Raw genomic sequence first — 21,164 nt, 5'->3', positions numbered from 1 at the left:
CCGTAGATGAGATTTACCTCAATGAGTGCTGAAACAAAGTACTTTTGTTGTCTTTCAGTGAGCGAAATCCCGGATGCTTACCAATTTTTAATGATTGAAAAATATATTGGGAGCAAAAACAGTTTATTGCTAATCTTTTCTTAGACTGAATAGAGGCTATAATGTCTAGCAGTGTTCAATGATCTCTACAAATCTTTTATAAGTATCAAAAAAGAAGTCTGTGTTTTTACTGTTCCTCTATTGAAATCCACTTAGAATGCTATTGCGAAATTGTTGTCGGTTACTATTGTTTTATATGTCGACTCATTATTGTTACGAGAATATTGTAAATCTGAACGGAATGTTAAAAACGAAATCTTCAAAGAAATAAAGAAAGAAGAGAAGAATTTCGCATTTTTGTGCAACAGAGACAAAACACAAAATTTTATAGTTAAAAGCTTGAAGCCCAACCCATTTCAATGTTAAATCTCACAAGTTGCACGGAATTTTAAAAGAGTTTTCTGAAAACGCGTTAATTTTCACCGAAAATTTTTTAAGGAGTGAAAATAGAAACAAAGTGAAAATCAAAGTGTGAAACTTTAAAATAATCTTTATTGTCAAAAAATTTCTAAAAAAAAGTTTTTAGAATAAAAATTGACAAAAAAATTGAAAAATTGATCTACTTTCAGAAACAGACAGAAATAAATCAAAGACATTAAAATTAAACATTTTTATCTCTTGATCTTGCGCAATTGACGGATGCTGCTTTTTGCGGTCAAAGACAGTGCTGGAACGCATTTGAGTGACGTGGTAATTTTTTTCAATATCTGGCAAATGTTCACCAAAGGAGTTATGGGTCTATCTTTATTGGTAAACTGAAAAAATTATAAGGGATCCTATTTAATTGCTCAATCAACTCTGTTTACAGGGCAGAATAAAAGAGAAATCGTTCATTTCTCTCTCGAACTCTATATTACTATTATGTAAATGCAGGTTAAAAACATTTTAAATCAGCGGAACGTTGAAAACGGTTACGCAACATGCTAAAAGCTTCAAAACTGTGATGGTTTCAAAGAAACATCAAGAAACTTAGAAGTTTTTTTTATTAAAGTTTCAAAGAACGAAAGAAGAACTTACCTGACGAACTTTATTACTGTGTCGATAAGTAATGGCCACAAAACTTAACTCAATTCTAATTTTTTGTTTTGGCGCTATCATTATCTTATTGACCTGTCAATCATATGTCAGAAGTAAATTCTTCCACCAACAGAAACCTGATTCTGCCATCCACCGACCTCCAACTAATGAACTCGATTGTACACAAGCCATATATGATTCTCATGAAAGGTTGATGAAAATAGAAAATCACCTCCGGGATTCGGAGTTAAGACCTATTCACATGCCAAACATGTAAAATAATTTTAGCTAATCTAAATTTTCTCTGTATATTTTCGCATAGATAACTACTATAAATACAAGCTAATTTTTGTATATTTTCAATTCAAAATTTAATTTAAAATTCAACTTATTGAATTCTTTGACCCGTGTTATCGACCACGACAATGGTGTCCAGACCAGCTACAGACAGACAAATTTTGGATCTACAGAATGCAGAACCAGGTACTGCGTGGATTATGTCTTTTGTGGCAAAAAGTCGCGCAGAGAAGAAAGAGGACAAGATCAACAACGATGGTACTGTACAGGACCTACAAGTATCCAATCTCTTCCTTAGTATGTGCGGGCAAGATGGAATTATTAAACTTAGGAGCCTAATGAGTCCTAGGAATTTGATAGACACTCCGTATAAAGACATCAGATTGGCAATTCAAAATCATATTTCTCCTAAAGAGAGAGTAGTAACGGCAGAAAGGGCTAAATTTCTTTCCGTAATATAAGATGTAGGGGAGTCAGACGACGACTTCCTACCACGTCTTAGAGAAGAAGCACGCTATTGTGACTTCGAAAAACTGAAAACAGCGGCCATCCCCGAAGAGGAGTTGGTAAAAAAAGTTTATCTCAGGTTTGAGGGACCCTGAAGCAAAACTTAGACTACTAGATGGTATTAAAGCAAAACCAGCAATGTCGGTTGCTGAAATGACCGAGAGCTTACAGATCAGAAATCAAGCAATGGCTTTTGCAAGTTCTTCATCAGGTAATAAGCCCTTTAATGTGAAAGGAGAAGTTGGGTTCAACTTCAAAGAGACCTTTCGAAAACCAAATGAAAAAATTACGGCTAATAAAAACAGTAACATGTTCACTAGGTGTGGAGGTAAGCCACACTCTAGTAGACCCTGTCCTGCGCTAAGTAAAAAAAGCAACACCTGTGAAAAGGTGAAACACTTCTCAAAAAAATGTAGAATATCATCTAAAATGTGGACTGAGCTTGGTAAACCTCAGTTGGATGGTAAGATAAGACATCTCGAAGTTTATGATGGTCATCAATTAACGCTTTTGGGATCACTTACTTGTGACGTTGAATGGAACGGAAGCAAGCTCACGCAAAAACAACTAGCAGTTGTGCAGTCTGATAAACAATTTGGACTACTTGGTAGAGACCTTCTACCCAAGCACGGCGTGAACAACATCACAGCTGAGCACCTACATGCTGTGAAGGGTTACAAAGCTCATGTGAAGCTGATACCAGGAACAGAGCCAATGTTCTGCAAAGCCAGAAAAATATCTCTACCTCTTCAAAACAAGGTCACAGAGAAGCTGGAACAAATTGTCAGACAAGGCATTCGTGAACCGGTACAGCCAGGAGGAGTCACTAATGCATCTCCATTGATGTGGCAGAGAAAGGAGAGTGGAGAACTGAGACTTTGCGTGGACTTGAAAGTGCACATCAATGGAAAGGTCATGGATGAGGACTACCCAATACCAGACATGGAGACGATCTTCCACAACCTACATGGGGCCTCATACTTTGGCAAAATTGACCTCTCCAATGCCTACTATCAAATTGAACTTGCCGAAGATATATGCAAAACCAACACATATCAGGGACTGTTCAAGATGTGCCGACTACCTCAGGGGTTGAAAAATTCTTCTGCAATCTTCCAGACCTGCATCTAATCAACACTCAAAAGAATTAAATGTGTTGTGACCTTTCAAGACGATTTATTGGCGTATAAAACTACCAAGGAGCAGTTCGACAAAAGAATACTTGCAGTCAAGAGTCGACTACGTGAGAAAAATTTTACTATTAATGAGAAAAAATCTAACTCAAAAGCAGTCGATAGCGTTAGCTTTTTGGGATACTCCATTTCAAAGGAGGGAATATAACCACATCCCAAACATTTTGAAAAAATAAAAAATGCAAAAGCACCAACTAACAATAAACAACTCGAATCGTTTGTTGGGCTAGCTAATTTTTACCGAAGAATGATTCCTGATTTTGCAACAAAAATGCTAACCTTAATAAACATGAGAAATAGCTTCTCATGGGGCAAAATGCAACAAAAAGCTTTTGAAGACATAAAAAATGAGTTATGTGCTAACCCACTAGTACAGCCATATAGTCTAAAAAAAGAAGCAACAGTTAATACGGACGCCTCTGAAAAAACCATTGGCGGGGTTCTTTTGCAAGAAGGACATCCAGTCATATATGTATCGAGGAAATTGATTCCAGCGGAGCAAAACTACTCGAACATAGAGCGGGAAGCACTGGCAATTGTGTTTGTAGTCACAAGACTAAAATAATTCCTTCTTGGAAGACGATTTACCCTAGAGACTGACCACAACCACTCAAATATCTCTTTGCACCAGACGAAGAGATCCCGAAGACAGCATCAGCGAGGATCACAAGATGGGCAATAGCTCTAATGGGTTTTGGCTATGAGTTGAAGTACACACCAGGAGAGCAGATACCCCATGCAGATGCTTTGAGCAGAGTGGATTTTGACGAAGACGAAACTGACAACGATCGAGTGTGCTTCGCAATCAATAACATCTACTTCGCCCAGAGTGATTTGGTGACCCAAGCAGAAATCAAAACTGAACTTGGAACAAACAGACTCTTCCATGACATAGTGAAACGAATCAAAAGCGGCAATTGAAAACAATGTTCAGAAGCGGAAAAAGGATTCGAACAACAGAAAGATGCACTTAATTTACATAATGGAATCATCTTCAGAGGTGTTGTTCCTTTCTTTCCACCCAAACTACGACACTTGGTTTTGGCAAAAGCGCAAGGGACACATCCCTGGAAGAATGCAACTGAGGCATCAGTTAGAATGATAACATGGTGTCCTGGCATTACCCAAGACGTTCAAAACTTTGTTAGTAAATGTAAGAAATGTCAATTGAACAGGCCTAGCCTGGGAAAAACAGTCTCTACGTGGCCAGTAGCCGACGTTTGGGAACGGCTCCACATGGACTGGGGTTATGTTAAGGACCAAGGCCATATCTTAGTAATTGTTGACGCAGGTTCTGGTTGGATAGAAGCCTTCCCCGCGGTAAATAGAACATCAGAAACAGTTAAAATATATCTCAGTCAAATTTTGCAAGATTCGGAATACCAAAAACTTTAGTATCTGATAATGGTCCTGAATTTGTAGGTGGTGACCATAAATTGTGGTGTGAATCACTTGGAATTAAGAAAATGGAATCACCCGTCTATCATCCAAGAGCTAACGGACTAGCTGAAAGAGCAGTTCAGACAGTGAAGCGGGCACTTCAAGAGTGGAGTCCCAACCTTAATGTGTAATTTAGAGCTTTCCTGCAAAGAGCACTGATGACACATCGCAACACTTCAAAGACGAGGAGAAAAACTCCAGTTGAACTCTTGTTGGGACGCAGAGTGAGACTACCAGCAATAGCAGATTTCGACTTGTGCGAACCCATTCTATTCAAGGCCAACGAACAGACAAAGACATTTCCTGCTACCTTCATCATCAGGAATGGCTTGAACACATCTTTCATACAGCCCGAAAACTCAGCACGGACTATTCTAGTGAGCGACAACCAAATTGCGCGACTAGACCAGGACAATGTGAAAACTGAACCAGCAGTGGAGGAGACCATATCTCAATCAGAACAACTACTTCAGAACACAGATGTGGCACCTTCACTTCAAGATGAAGCTTCTGCAACCACATCATCTGCAGAGCACCAACAGCCCGAAACCTCAGAGCCTTCACAAACATCAACAAGAAACAGAAAACAACCCGACAGATTTGGAGAACCTATATCCACAAACTTGCTTAAAAAAGGAGGGAGGATTTGACGGTTTCAAAGAAACATCAAGAAACTTAGAAGAATTCTTAGAAGAATTCTCCCACCAACAGAAACCTGATTCTACCATCCACCGACCTCCAACTAATGAACTCGATTGTACCCAAGCCATATATGATTCTCATGAAATGTTGAAAATAGAAAATCACCTCCGGGATTCGGAGTTATGATCTATTCACATGCCAATCTTGTAAAATATTTTAGCTAATCTAAATTTTCTCTGTTTATTTTCGCATAGATAACTACTATAAATACAAGCTAATTTTTGAGTTATTTTTGAGTATATTTTCAGTTCAAAATTTAATTCAAAACTCAACTTATTGAGGTCTTTGACCCGTGTTATCGACCACGACAAAAACACTCACGTGCACATTTTAAGATGCCGAAAGTCAAAAGTTCACAAACGGAAAAGTGCGCGTTTTTAAAACGTGCGCGTTTCGTGTTTTAAGCATGGTTAAATGACTCTGCAGAAGTCACTTCAAAATTCTGACTTAATATCTCGAACCGCTCAGCGGTTCTCGATAAACGCCAGAAGTTCTCAGTGACTCCAAGCAGAGACACTTAACCATTACTTAAAACTAGTACATAACGAGCAACACTGCTTCAAACGCGTTGGAGCAGACATCAATTTCTCTGAACAAGCCTTTTCCCGATCTGTGGTTGATGTGAATTGGAAAAACAATGAAAAAAGATGCTTGCAACAGTAGGCCAAGGCTGGCTAATTTTTTTTTTGCTTAATTAGTCATCAGCAATTACCACGGCCCGCATTACAATAAAAAAGATACTTTAATGCGAGCTTTGGTGTAGAATGGTTGTGATATAACAAATTCAGACTACACATCTAATCCAAATCAGTACTGATTCATTGAAACTGCGTTCGGAGCTCTGATTATGTAACATTCGAGACTTGGTACTTCTCGAATCAAGTTTTGGCCAAGGCTGGAAAAGTCTTGGGGCAGGTCTCGATCACATCTATGTGTTGCTTTGCTTTCAATTTGTAACAAAGGATAAAGACCCTAATGTACAATTGCTTGACGTCAAAGTTCTACAAAAGGAAAATATAAGCACAAGATGACGCGAGCATTTCAAACAGACTTCACTTGAAAGAGAATGAAAGCATTGGTCGTTCTTCATTCTCAAAGTTTGGTCATGCCGGGTCACCAAATATCAAATCATTGGCACTATCCTTTTCAAATAATTGGTAGCATCTGACTTTGAACAGTTCAATCAAATTTAATCTTAAATTGTCAATTCTATTTTCAATGTTACAATAAATTGAGAACAATTTTAATTTAAAATGAGTTTTGGTGAATAATTGCATGGATATAACAAACCTGAACTGAACGTCAAGTCTAAACCAGTACTGAATCAGTGAAATAGCGAGCCAGAGCTCTGATTTCTCGAATCAGGTCTTGAATACGATTATACAAGTCTTGATGCAAGTCCTGAGCACATTATGTCATTTTCTTAGGGTTGTGACGAAAAAGAAAGGCCCCATATGGCTTGGGTTCAAAGCGAACCAAAGTGACAATAGAAACACAAGAGAAGGCAAGCATTTCCACAAAATTGACTTGGAAAAGAATAAAAACGTTTCTGTTGTTGCCCAAATATTACAATCACTGTCACTCTTTTTTACCCGTTGAAAAACGGTTCCGAAGTGATTATACGGCACTGTTTAAGTTGGTAGGGGCTCATTTCAAAAATAGCTTTGTGAGCTTAACAAATTTTTCATTGAAAATTTTGACCAATTTTTGCTAATTTGGAAATGTATTATTTCTTAGTAATATCATCTCAAAACACTAATTTTTTCATTAACTGAGCAATCATCAATACTTGCAAAGTGTGGCCTTAAACTTCACTTAGACTTTGCTAATCTTGAACAAGACTTGAAAAGTCTTCAGAAGTCTCGTTATCAATAATAATTTGTCAACCCAAGACGCGTATTTCATTGAGAAGCACTAATCAAGAATTGAAACTTATACTTCAATTGCGGAATCCAATCTCTTAGTACTGTTAAATCTTGTAGACACTCTTTGGGTCCTGTTTAAAAACAGAGCTAAAGGTAGTATTGTGGCATCTGGTGGTCCATTTTACTTATTTTTTGCTAGTGCTGCCTCGACATGCCCCCCCCCCCCCGCATGTTGCAGATATTTTCCAGTGAGCTAACTTCAGCGCATTTCCTACATTCGGCGTAATGTTAGGCATTGTTTTTTTGCTCTGAAACTGAGCACATTTCTTATTCTCAGATTCTTTTCCGAAGCTTTATTGAATCGGGAAGTTATCCAATGCTATTAACACCGTACTCATGTTTTATTGCCAAGCTTAATTCGATTGCAAATCGCATACTCTAAGCACAACTAGCTATTATTTGATTTTGGAACCTTGAATAAAAATGAATGTTTCAAATTTGAGAAATTTGACGCACGATTGGGTAGCCTGGCTTTCAACCTCAAGATAGATTCTAAAAATTAATTCAAGACTGAAATATGAATATCCAAAAAAGGCTTGCATGGTTAGAACCAAAAACGCGATGTCGTTGAATTAAAAATAAACTGGCACTAATATTTTCAAAACTTGCGTGAACAGATTGAAGTTTTCGTCATGATTGCGTAAAATGAGCTTAAATACATTTCTCTAAGCATAACAAAAATAAAGAATTTATTAATAATAATCATAAGTGTAGTTTTAATTTGTTGTTAATCTCAACTTGGCGTTAAAAAGTATTAAACTGCAGCTGTTATTCGGTTGTCTGATTACGAAAACAAGTCATTATTTAATTTAAAAAAGTTACCTACTTTTCTATAAACTGCCAGACACTTTACAAATGGCATCAGGCGGAATTGATTATACAACATGTAGTATTTGCCTTGGTCCATTCGATGCTCCTCGAATGTTACCATGCGGTCACTCATTTTGCACTACTTGTTTGCAGTCACTTATAGACCGAGATACGAGAAAATGCCCAGATTGCAGAAAAGTTTTTCCCAACCGATTATCTCAAAGCTTCCCAATCAACTACGCGGTAAGTGCATTTTGAGCTCCATCTGTCGTTTCCATAAATGGTAAGCAAACATGGAGCTGTTTGCGTATATAATAGTAGCTTTCATGACACAAATGCAACAAAATTTGCAGACTATTGTTGCCGGCTAAGTGAATAAAAAACTTCCGAATTTTTTTTCACAGCTAATACTTGATATTTCCGCAAAAACGTGTCCAAAAAATAGAAAAACTTGTAAAAGTATGTGTACTTTGTGCACAGTAGAAACCAAACCCATTAATTTGCTCTCTGAAATATTTATTAATTGTGAATCATTAATTCACTGAAAGACGATATTTCACAACTGTTTCACTATATATAAAAAAGGAAACAAACACTTCCAGATGTTGTGACAAAAAAAAAGATTTTTTTTTCAAAAAAACATAAGTTTTCAAACAATTTGCGGTCAAAAATGATTCTTTGACGCCATGATCTTTTTTCTTTTTCCAATTTCCGTACAAAAATCCTAGAACTGCAGCACAATTGTCTTGCGAGTGTAAATCTCAAAGTAAGCCATTGTTTATAAAAACTTTACTGTTTTTTGTAATTACAAGTTTAATTATGGCACCAGGTGAAATTGGATTTACAACATCTAATTTATCCAATTGATGCTCTTCGAGGGTTACCTTGTGGTTACTTTTTTTGCACTGTTTGCTTGCAAACATTCATAACCACAGATGGGAGAAATTGTCGTGGTTGCTGATAAATATTTCCCAACCCATCGGCTGAAAACTTCCACACAGCTACGCTGTTTTATTCGTAAACTCATTACGAGCTCTCGGCTAATTCCACTAAGGGTAACTCAGTTTGTGTAAGCAATGTAAACCTTGATACCTTCATTACACAAATCCAGCTAAAATTGCATATAATTGCTGGCCAATGACCCTACTACATGAAAAAAATCGTCTAATTTTTTGGTATCTGACATTTTTAACAAGTTTGGAACTTAGATGAGCTTTGAAGTCTTTGTGTACTTTCCGCGCAGTAGAAACCAAACAAATTCATTATTCTGCTCTCAGCATTGTTAGATAACCGTCAATGCTAAGCTTATAAATTATGACATTTCATCGCACCAATGATCCAGAGTAGAAAAAAATTAAAACTAAAAAAAATTTGGATCTAGAGCAGAAAAAAAATGTTATAAAATGGAACAGTTGATTAACCTGTTAAAAAAAGAAACGTCGATTGCTTTTTTACAACTCGTTCTGATATAGAAAATTTAATATTGAAACCACTCGAATCTAGTACTTTGAACAATTGTTTTTATTGTTTTTCTAGTTTCCATAGCCGATAGTTCCAGGTGTTAATAATTGCACTCTAATTGCCCCGAGTGAACCGATAAAACCCGGTATCAATTCTGGTTGCCTCGGTAATTATCTCGATAATTTCTCCGCATAAGCTGCCAGTTTCCGTCTAAAAATTTTTGGTTATCTCGACAACTCTTGCTATTTAGTCAAGTCAGTTCTAAAGGCGGCAGAAAATTGGTCCCGTTAACCCTATTGATCACCCAAATACATTCCCCGTAATTCCTAAAAAAGTGTCAAGTTCTTACCGCAACTTACCAGCAATTATCAATCCCGGTGGGAATCCTGGTAAACCTCCCACTGGGAAATGAGGGAACCTAAACGGGAAAAAACCGGGAACTTATCATAATTGACGGGAAGCGACGCACTGGGAAGACATATCGAGCAATTCAGTTTCACAATCAAATTGAATTCCGATTGAAATTTTTAAAAATAATTTTATGCATTCAGAGCAAAAAATTCATTAATTTGTAACCAGATTGTCAGAAATATTACTTGTATATTAGTTAAGTATCGATCATTATTTAAGAACACCTTTTTACCGCCAAATGAATATCACTACCGGGTCCGTCTAATTTTATGCACTCAGAGCAAAAAATTCATTAATTTATAACCAGATGGTCAGAAATATTATTCAAACGTTAGTTAAATATATTGATCAATATTTAAGAACACCTTTTTACCTTCAAATGAATAGCATTACTGGGTACGTCAAACTGCAAGTCTTATATCGGTTATGATTCAGGGCTATAATCTCGTTATTTTTTATACTTAACACTCTACTAATGCATGTCTTAGTCAAAAACGTTCCCTTCTGAAAACACATCTTCATCACAAAATTTATGTCTAACTGTAAATCCATGGCCTAGGCGTGCAAGTTGAAAATCAATTCTTGATTAAGCTTCTCAAGTCTGAATGCAAGTCTTGGCTAACATTTGCTCTGATGCCTCCACGTCTTGTTCATCACTTTCTTTTCGGCTTGCACGTCATGATCAAGAAGTACTGATATTGACTGAGCGGCAAGCACGATTCTGGGATATTGATGCCTAATTTGTATTAATAATTTTTTAATCTGTTTTTTATTATCAAGCTTTTAATCTCAAAACGTTTTCTCTGCTATAATTTTCTTTCGGTACCGGGAAAAGTTTACAGATTCCAGATCTTTATTTGTAAATTGAAAATAATTTTATGAATTATTGTAGTCAAAGTTTTCAGTTGCTTGTATTAATCGTGCTGTTCAAGCAAAACTGAAACTTTTTTGCTATTCGCTACATGGAGATGAAGAAGAAATGTGCAGAAAATCGTTACTTTTTCTGATGAAATACTCTACAAATCAAATCGGATTTTTTGCTGGTTGAATCAATATAATCATGATTTTAGGATTTTTCCATTTGTGTCCCCAAGTACATTATGCAACCCAGTTACGTCTCCATCCAAAACATTAAAAAATTACTGTGTAAAATCATGAAATTTTGGCAACTTTGGAAGATCGACATTTCACGAAGAAGAAAATTTCAGAAAAATTCATTGAGAAAAACAGAACTTGTAAAATTTTTACGAAATTATGCATTGTCACAGAAGTAATGATTTATGCTGTTATTATTGGTATTCAAAATTTAAAATTCAGCCTCTAAGTGTAAGTTTTTAACCATGATGACAACGCAAACAGAGCAAATTTGAGAACTTTTTTAAGAATAAGCCCAATTTTTTGAGTATCAACAGCAACAATGTCTGCTCAAAGTTTAAATGTTAAGTGATGTTAACCCACTGTGCAAGCATTCTTCAATTGTTGTCTTCTGCTTTGATTTTACAAATGATTGAATCAACTTTTGTTCAGATAGCTGGAGAAAAATGACTGCAATAGAAGTCCAACAGCTCTTCTAATTAACTGAAGATCAAATTTCAATGTTTACATGAATGTTCCTTCCTTCGCAAAAACAACTTAAACTTTTTTTATTTTAAGAGTTGTCAGTAGAGAAAACACACTGCATATTTTATATTTTGTCCAAAAGTGAGGGTTAATTTTCAAGTTTATGTTTTGGTCGTGTTTTCAGGCAATCAGACCAGCGGAAAATGCGGAGAGTGACTCCTCTATGGTATGAAACAAGGCGGAATCAGATAAAACTACTATTTGGGAAAACATTAGTAAAATTTTTATATTTTTATGATCAAATTTTTATGATAGTAAAATTTCTTCCTGCGTTCCATTGACAAACAGATCGTCTCTAAACTCAACATCCGTTTTTGCTTCCTAAAGAATGAACAGTAACGTTGTTCCATATCATATCATTTGATATATAATTTTGAGTCTTTGAAATCTCTGAGATAGATATATAAAAGCTTAGCCGAGCTGAGAGGCTTTTTGATATAGTTAAATGTTTTTGCAGCAATTTCAAATATTTAACAAATACGCAGCAACTGCGCAAAATTTTCTAGCTGTTCATTTTTGAAGTCGTGGCTAACCCATTTTGCACAAGCCGCAAAATAGTGCGTTTCTATCATTGATACAAACTATTTGCAATTTTATTCAAGCTCAACAGGAGCATACTCTAACATAAAATAAAGGATAAATTGGAGCGAAAAGCTTGCAGATAATTTTTTATATGAGCGAGCTTTTGTTTGTGATAAAATAACTATCCAAAATTTAGCTTATCATTTTCCATTCTGTTCAAATAATTGTTATTTATTTAAGAATGAACTCTTTTCTCTGATTCTGCCCAATGCATAGTCTGAAATATGTGCCGAACACAAATTACTAAAGCTGGTTTATTGCCAAGGCCCAAACTGTCATACTGCGATTTGTTGTAAATGCAGGTCAACTACTCATTCAAGTGATGCACATATTGTTGTTCCGTTGGAAAAAGAGCTTTGCGGTTTAGTGAAGTTCCAAAACTCTGAGAAGAATTATGTCAATCAACTTTCAAATATCAGTGAAATGGCTGCCTCTTCCCTTAAAAAAACTAAAGGAATGCTTGCCTTCCAACTGAAATTGTTATCAGAAACTTCAGCTGACGCCTTGAAAAGCCACACTGATGACATTCTGAAGATGTATCAAGATAAGAAAAAGGATATGCAAAAACTGCAAGAACACATGTGTATTGTGCAAAAAGAGTTTTCAGACGCTGAAAAACGTATGGATGATCTTATGGTATTGTTCCAAGAAATTGATGTCCCGAAACAAGAAGGAGTTATGCTTTCTTTGCTAAAAAAGCTTCTTCCTTCTCGAGAAAACAGTACTTCATTTCACTCCGTTAGTCAAAAATGCAGAGCATAAATTATTTGTACTAAAATGGTGTCACTGAACAATTAAGAAGCCGAGAAAGTTTTTTTTAATAAAAGTTGAAAGAGAAAAATTGTTTATATGAAAATCAATTGGGCTAAGATTTTAAAAATACACATAAAAATGCGGATCTTTCCCGTTTGTCCCCCCACCCCCCGCTCAGTGGGCGCATAATATTTGCACCCCCCCCCCGACCATTACGCCGCAGAGGTATACCCAAATCGTCACAGGCAAATTTGCCCGATCTGCGTTTTCATATGTTAATACGTTGAAAATGTAGCATGTTGAAAAAAATAGACAAAACAGGCTAAAACAAAGGGAACTGCACAATCCGTGTTCCCAAATTTTAACTGCAACATTGAGATACAAGCTGTGCATTCTATTTTTCGCGCGATACGTATCACGGATCTGCTCGATTTGTGTATCTCCTTTTCGCACGTGAGTCAACTCTATTTAGCCCTGAATGTACCAAATTTTCGCACTGAATGTATCTAAAATCCGCAATTAAACCTAATTTAATGCGCGTTTATTAATTGATACCAATTAAGTGATTAAAAGTGGTTTACGGATTATTACTGTACCATATAGGGCTTACTTTTATCAATGTTTTTATTTGATGTAAGTTGTAGGCCGCGAAATGGAATTGGCAATACCCAAAGCCTGTTTTCTGTAATTTTTCAGAAATTTTGACCAAAAGTTCATTTCTGAAAATAATTGTTTATATCAGGCTAATGCAAAACTAAAATAGCATTAGCTGATGTTCTTGATTGTCGCCTCACCATTTTTTTATGATTTTCCAGGTTTTTATTTGTTTTCCAGCATCAATGTTTTGAGATAAATTCATTAAAGTTTGACAAAATAAAATACTTTCTTAAAAATCGCTTGGTTGCAAATTTTTCTTTTTTTAATGGCCTAATGGGGAATTGGCTATTTCATCATAAAAAGTTAGCATTTAGTTAATGTTTTCTATTTATACAACAAAGTTTGTCCTGTAGCATTTTAATAACTCCTCTTAATTGTACATAACAAGATAAGGTTGGACAGAGGGAAATTTCGGTAAAAATCAAAGGTGAAATGATTGTTGTTTTTTTCTTGCTAAATTAAATTTCATGGGTGATTTGCATTTGAAGTCACCAAATTAATGTCTAAAATGAATTTGATGAAAATTTTTGCGTTTTTTTACAGGTTTACAAGTGTCTAGCTTTTTTTTCAGAAAAATATCTCAATTCAATTTTTTTGGTCTATTTACAGATTTACAGGTGTCTATTAATATTTTCTGGAAAAATTCTCCTTTCTGTTCTCGCTCTCTCTTTCTCTCTCTCTCTCTCTCTCTCTCTCTGTGTGTGTCTGTGTGTTCTGTCTCATAAATATTAAAATCAATAGCACAAAAAGTGTATATCACATATGAGAATACTTCTAGTAAAAAACAACAAAAACGAAAACTCTAAATAAATATATTATGTCGCGTCATTAATTCACATCTCTAAAAAACTTCATTTTGAAAAATCTTTATAAAATCACTTTAAAAGCGTCAAATCTCTTTTGCATGCTCAATTAATAAAGCTTGAAAATATTTTTGCATGCTCAAAAGTGCACTTTTAATTAGGCTCAATTCCGAACTAGAGATAAATTTATTGCGAAAAATAGATACCTAAAAAAAGCGGAAACATGCTTCAAGACTTGCCACCAATTTTACTATTTCAACGTATCTCAATTTCGCCAAAATGTCGTAACCTCTTTTCGAAAGAAAAGATTGTCTCTTAATTTCGTTCATCTTATGTATCAATTTTTTGCGCGATTTTTTCTAAGGCGGAAATAACGCATATGCCACATTTTCACATAATGATCTACTATGTAATGGCACGTACTCTGTAACTTAGGGGCGCATAACGTACTGGGGGGGTTGCAAAAACAAGAAATAAAAAAAATTCGAATGCAGCTTTGATGATGAAAAATTTTTCAAGTTGTGAAACCCAAGCCTTATCTCATTAGATCATTTATGTTGCATCCAATTGTTTTGAAATGACAGTTGTTGAAACTGATAATACCGCATTATGTCTTCGATTTAGTTAAAACTTCTAGATAAGGCATCTATCCAACAAACCGTCAAGATCAATATACCTTTAAGGTCTACTCATCACTGAGAGAAAATAATACGATAGTAGCAATAAACTCTTTTGTTGCATCCAATTTTGAAATCACAGTTGTTGAAACTAATAATAGCGCATTATGTATAGTAGCAATAAATTTTTTGATCTTGTGAAATGTGTCTCAAATTTCATTAAATATTCGTGCTACAAGATAGCGTCTATAGGTAAATTGAACCATATAAACATGACAGTGTTTATAGAAGCATTGTAGGATTACCTAACAATGAAACTAATTCTACAATCCAGTCAAAGCTTTTTTATTTTTCATCTTATACTCGTTATCTGAAATATAATGGAATCCAGAAAAAAATTTTGAATTTTGACTTCAACGCCATCTTTGAGTGCCGGATAACAGAGACATCTCTAGCCAAATACGGCAATTTTTATCCTACTTTAGTCTCTTTAGCTTTGTAAGGCTCCCTACAAACTTACTTACTTTTCTATTAGGAAACAAACATGATTGAAATTAATAACGATATAAGAAACACTCGATTTAATTGATGGAAAAATATCAAATGTATTGCCATTAGACACACTGTAATAAACGATTTCCAAGCCTCATTATACCCCGGGCCGAGGAGTCAACGCTAAAAAACGCAAAATTAGGTAAGATTGGCGTTGAATGCGTTGAATTTATGTAAGATCTGCGCCTGAGCGTTGATCTTACATAAATTCAACGCATTCAACGCTAGTCTTACATAATTTTGCGTTGAATTTTGGCGTAGATCTTACATATTTAGCGTTGAATTTTAGCGTAGATCTTACATACTTAGCGTTGAATTTAGCGTTGATCTTACATAAATTCAACGCATTCAACGCTAATCTTACATAATTTTGCGTTGAATTTTAGCGTAGATCTTACATATTTAGCGTTGAATTTAGCGTTGATCATACATAAATTCAACGCCTTTAACGCTAATCTTACATAATTTAGCGGTGAATTTTGGCGCAGATCTTACATATTTAGCGTTGAATTTTAGCGTTGATCTTACATAAATTACACGCATTCAACGCTAATCTTACATAATTTTGCGCTGAATTTTGGCGTAGGTCTTACATATTTAGCGTCGAATTTTAGCGTTGATCTTACATAAATTCAACGCATTCAACGCTAATCTTAAATAATTTTGCGTTGAATTTTAGCGTAGATCTTACATATTTAGCGTTGAATTTTAGCGTTGATCATACATAAATTCGACGCATTCAACGCTAATCTTACATAATTTTGCGTTGAATTTTGCCGTAGATCTTACATATTTAGCGTTGAATTTTAGCGTTGATCTTACATAAATTCAACGCATTCAACGCTAATCTTACATAATTTTGCGCTGGATTTTGGCGTAGATAGTACAAATTTAGCGTTGAACTTTAGTGTTGATCTTACATAAATTCAACGCATTCAACGCTAATCTTACCTAATTTTGCGTTGAATTTTGGCGTAGATCTTACATATTTAGCGTTGATTTTTAGCGTAGATCTTACGTATTTGGCGTTGAATTTAGCACTGATCTTACATAAATTCAACGCATTCAACGCTTATCTTTCCATTCCATTTGAGACCACTTTACGGTTTCAAAAGTTTTTAAAATGTTTTTTTTAAAAAGTCAATTTTTTCACTGTTTCGACCCCTATACTTCACAGGTGATAAACATCAAGTCCGAAAAAAACAATTTTCAAAAAATTAAAAAATTAATTTTTTTTACTGTTTCGATCCCCTATACTGGACAGGTGAGAAAAGTGAAGTCAGCAAAAAATCACTTTTTAGTGCTCTTTTATAGTGCAAAAACCATTTCAGACCATTTTAGAAATTCAAATGTTTTTTCAAAAGTTTTAAAAAAGTTTAATTTTTTCCCAGTTAGCCTCACATGATAAATGCGTTGAATATGCTAAGTAAAATACTACGCAAAATCAACGTAAAACATGTAAGATCTACGCTAAATTCAACGCAAAATATGAAAGATCTACGGTTTATAAGAATTGCGGCTCTTACGGAAACCAAGGTACTGTGGCACAAAAGTAGAAGAGGCGACAAGCAAACAGGAGGTCAGCAGTTCGAGTCCAATACGCAACTGGAGATTAATAGTTCAAGTGGACGCTTTGATTTTTTGTAAGATCAACGCTATATTCAATGCAAAAATATGAAAGATCTACGCTAAGTTCAACGCTGATTATGTAAGATGTACGCTGAATTCAACGCTAAATATGTAAGATCTACGCTATATTCAACGCTAAATATGTAAGATCAGCGGCAACTAGCGTTGACAAGTCGGAAAATTCACCGCAATTTTCTGACAAAATATCGCGTCGAATGCGTTCATTTTTTGTCTTCAAAACAAATTCAATGCATTCAACGCAAAATTATGTAAGAAAATTGCGGTGAATTTTCCGACCTGTCAACGCTAGTTGCCGCTGATCTTACATATTTAGCGTTGAATTTAGCGTAGATCTTACATATTTAGCGTTGAATTTAGCGGAGATCTTACATAATTAGCATTGAATTTAGCGTAGATCTTACATAATTTTGCATTGAATATAGCGTTGATCTTACAAAAAATCAAAGCGTCCACTTGAACTATTAATCTCCAGTTGCGTATTGGACTCGAACTGCTGACCTCCTGTTTGCTTGTCGCCTCTTCTACCATTGTGCCACAGTAGCTTGGTTTCCTTAAGAGCCGGAATTCTTATAAAGCGTAGATCTTACATATTTTGCTTTGAATTTAGCAAAGATCTTACATAAATTCAACGCATTCAACGCTAATCTTACATAATTTTGCGCTGGATTTTGGCCTAGATAGTACAAAATTAGCGTTGAATTTTAGTGTTGATCTTACATAAATTCAACGCATTCAACGCTAATCTTACCTAATTTTGCGTTGAATTTTGGCGTATTTCTTACATATTTAGCGTTGATTTTTAGCGTAGATCTTACGAATATTCCGACTTATTAACGCTAGTTGCCGCTGATCGTACATAATTTTGGCCAATTTCCTCGGCCCGGGACCGCAGACGTATACCCCATAATTTCCCCCTTAGTAAAATTCACTCGAAAATTAGATACATAAAAAGAACGAAATTAGGAGAAATGCTTTGTATTTTTTTGGAGAGGGGTTTCGTCATTTTTGCGAAATAAAAGAACTTTAAAATTGTAAAATAGGGACAAGTCTTGTAGCACGTTTCATTTTAGGTTTCTATTATTCGCATTTAAAGTATCTCTAATCCTCAATTAAGCCTAATTAAAAGCGCGCATTTGGAGCATGCAAATTGATTCAATACTCTGTAATAGGCACATTAAAAAACGTTTAATTGAAGCGTTTAAAGCTTTACAGCTATTTAAACACAAACAACTTTAAAGACATTGTCGAAAAGCCGAGCCTTCGTTTTTTTTCCGAAAAATCCCTCCCTCAAAAAAGGCTTTGTATATCAATGTGGGACTGGCCAATTTTATCATAGAGGGCCAATTTATGGTTTGGTTTTGTGAATTACAGGGCAAATAGTCATTTTCTAAGAATAGCTAAGAATAAGAGAAAAAGAAGAAAAAAGGAATGATTAAGAAAAAATTAAGTTTTATCAGGATTTATCGAGTGGAAACATTCCACTAATTTGATTTTTCGGCTTCATTGGCAGCCAGAGCCAAGTATTTAACACCAGTAGATGTATCTAAATCTAAAAAGGACAACATTTTTTTTTTACTATAGGCGGCCCTGGAAAAGTAGAGTTTTCTTCCGTGGTCAAAAATTCTTGCCTTGAAAAGGTCTTCTGATTTTACAAGCTTCAAAAAACATTTTTTTGATCAAATTATACATATTTGCAGGCTATAATTCGTTATTATCAAATAGAAGGAAAGTTGCGATGTGCTTAAACAGCCAGAAATGTCGACTTTGAAAAATTCGTGAAAATTTTACCATTTTTTTCTGGGGGGTTAAAATTAAAGGTATTAGCTTCTGACCGTTTTCTGTTACCTTAGTGATTCTGTAGATCCTTTTTAATAATAAAAATTGGATAGTTTTTTTTCTAGATTTTCCTTTTAGAAAACATAGGTGTACTTTGCCTTGAAAAATTCAGCCTCTTTTTTTTAAATATCTCACTGATCTGATTTGTTTTTGGTTCTCTGGCGGTCAGAACCTGGTGGTAAGCACTATGTCTAATTCTAAAACAAACATCAATCTTTACTATATTGTCTCCTGGAAGACAGGAGTTGTCTTTCGTAGTCAAAACTCGTTCCCTCGGAAACGTCTTTTGATTTTAAAAGATTCAAAATCTAAATCTTATTCGCTTTTTTAATGCTTTTGGGCTCTGATTCGTTACCACCAAGTATATGAATTGTGTTGATATGCTCAAACAGCCTTTTTTTCGATAAAAATTCTTTCCCGACTATGTTTGGCTGTCCGTAGAAAAATGTGCTAGCTTCAAACCATTTTCTCTTGCTTTACTGGTTGTAAATCTATTTTAATGACCATTTTTATAATAAAATTCAGGTTTTTTCAAGATAAGGAGGTCAGAAGACATTGGTATACTCTGCCTCTGAAATTCACCCTATGTTTTTGAATATATCTCATCTATTGGAATCATTTTTGATTCTCTGGCGGTCAAAACCTGGTAGTTACCACTAGTAGTCGTATTTGAATCTTAAAAAAACAACAGTTTCTAATATAGAGGGTCCTGAAAAACAAGAGTTGTCTTTTGTGTTCGAAAATTCTTCCTTCGCAAACCTCTTCTAATTTTACACGCTTCAAAATTTAGTTCTTTTTCAAATTTTTTATTTTTGTAAAATTTTGTTACTACCAAGTATATGGAGTGTTGTCAAATTTTTCTTCCATGGTACTCGGCAATTTAAACTTGAAAATACGACGGAAATCATCTAAGAATATTGAGGGGTTTTTCAGAAAAAAGTCAAATTTCCTTTTTTTTCTGTTTTTAATTCACTTAACAATGAATTTATTTTTTAATTGAGTGAAGCAACATTAACCACCAAAATAAATGTTTTTTCCATGACAAGAGATATTTTAGAATTAAAAAACGGCTATTTGAAAATTGCACGTATTCTTGAGTAAATAGTCGAAAATTCAAAAGTATAATTAAGACAATTATTTGATAATTCTCATTTCTACCCTTTGATAAGTAGTAATAAAGTACTAATTAGTACCACTAGTAGTAATAAAGCTTTAATAACTCTTTTATGCTCAAAAAATTGCTTTAAATTAAGCTTATTTGCGGCTTTTAGTTCGAAATCGAGTTACGTTTTGCGCGATAAAGCGATACCTAAAAGGAGATACAAAATGCGCAAAAATAGGATATAAAGCTTGTACTTTTTTTCGCGGCTAATGTTTGGACACTTTTGCGAACAAGGGTTGCGCAATTCTCTTCAATTTTGCCTGTTTTTGCTGAATTAGCTATTTTCAGCAATATTATTGCAATTTCAATGAATTAAGATAGGAAAAACGAACACGAGATACACAGATCGGGCATATTTGCCCATGACGATTTAGATATACCTCTGCGGCGTAATGCTAGCTACATCTCTCAACTATTGAATATCAACAAATTTTCGATTATAGCGACAGAATGTTAGACATAAGTATGTTGCACATGAACTAAGATTGACAACATTATAACATTTTTTTTCGCCGGCTATTCTGTGAATTATTTGTGGCTGATTTAAGTTAGCACAAATTAGATCACTTTTCGGAATGCCAAGTTTTTAATCCATGGTCGATACTGAAGAAAAGAAAGCACTGAAGGTGAAAGGAAATAGAAAAACCGAATAACCAAAAAAAAAATAAAACAAACCGATAAAGTTCAGTAAAAGACGAATAATGGTAATATTTCACTCGCTTTAATTGAAGACGACATTAACTTTTTCAATAGTTTACTTAAGAGAGATTGTTAGTGGACAGGCGTTTTCTCCAACATAATCAACTGTCAATAATTCATACCGACAGAGGATTTTGATTACATAATTCGCAAAAATGATTTAACTCAATATGAAAGCATAAAAACAACGAATTTCATATACGGAACAGTTGTTCAATGTAAATACCCGGGTCGTACTTCAGCTGGCTTATTTTTCATGATAGCTCATTGTTTCTTTACTTTAATTATTTTTGCTCTGCATCAATTCAACCATTGCAAGACGCTCACCAGTTTAAGAGTGAAGAATGTAAAAACGAGGGAGGAATTGGGAA

At 34.8% G+C, this 21,164-nt stretch overlaps 1 protein-coding gene across 1 annotated transcript; it reads left to right on the top strand.

Moving 5' to 3' along the window:
* The first annotated feature begins 7,909 nt into the window (after positions 1-7,909).
* On the top strand, positions 7,910-21,164 carry LOC142355886 (tripartite motif-containing protein 59-like). The gene is made up of 4 exons (XM_075407908.1): positions 7,910-8,233; positions 11,607-11,648; positions 12,367-12,802; positions 21,113-21,164. The coding sequence occupies exons 1-3, from the start codon at positions 8,036-8,038 to the stop codon at positions 12,385-12,387; spliced, it is 261 nt and encodes an 86-aa protein (XP_075264023.1). The 5' UTR covers positions 7,910-8,035; the 3' UTR covers positions 12,388-12,802; positions 21,113-21,164.

Source organism: Convolutriloba macropyga, unplaced genomic scaffold (genome assembly GCF_964194025.1).
Source record: "Convolutriloba macropyga unplaced genomic scaffold, txConMacr16.3 SCAFFOLD_3294, whole genome shotgun sequence".
Taxonomy (NCBI): Eukaryota; Metazoa; Xenacoelomorpha; order Acoela; family Convolutidae; genus Convolutriloba; species Convolutriloba macropyga.
The sequence above is the reverse complement of the archived record's forward strand: the minus strand, read 5'-3'. Positions and strand labels throughout refer to the sequence as shown.

Excerpts from the sequence above, each read along its gene's own strand:
- LOC142355886 (XM_075407908.1), top strand. The coding sequence starts at position 8,036 with ATGGCATCAGGCGGAATTGATTATACAACATGTAGTATTTGCCTTGGT. Across the intron at positions 8,234-11,606 it reads GCTTCCCAATCAACTACGCG|GCAATCAGACCAGCGGAAAA; the intron begins GTAAGTGCATTT and ends TCGTGTTTTCAG. Across the intron at positions 11,649-12,366 it reads CGGAGAGTGACTCCTCTATG|GTCAACTACTCATTCAAGTG; the intron begins GTATGAAACAAG and ends TTGTAAATGCAG.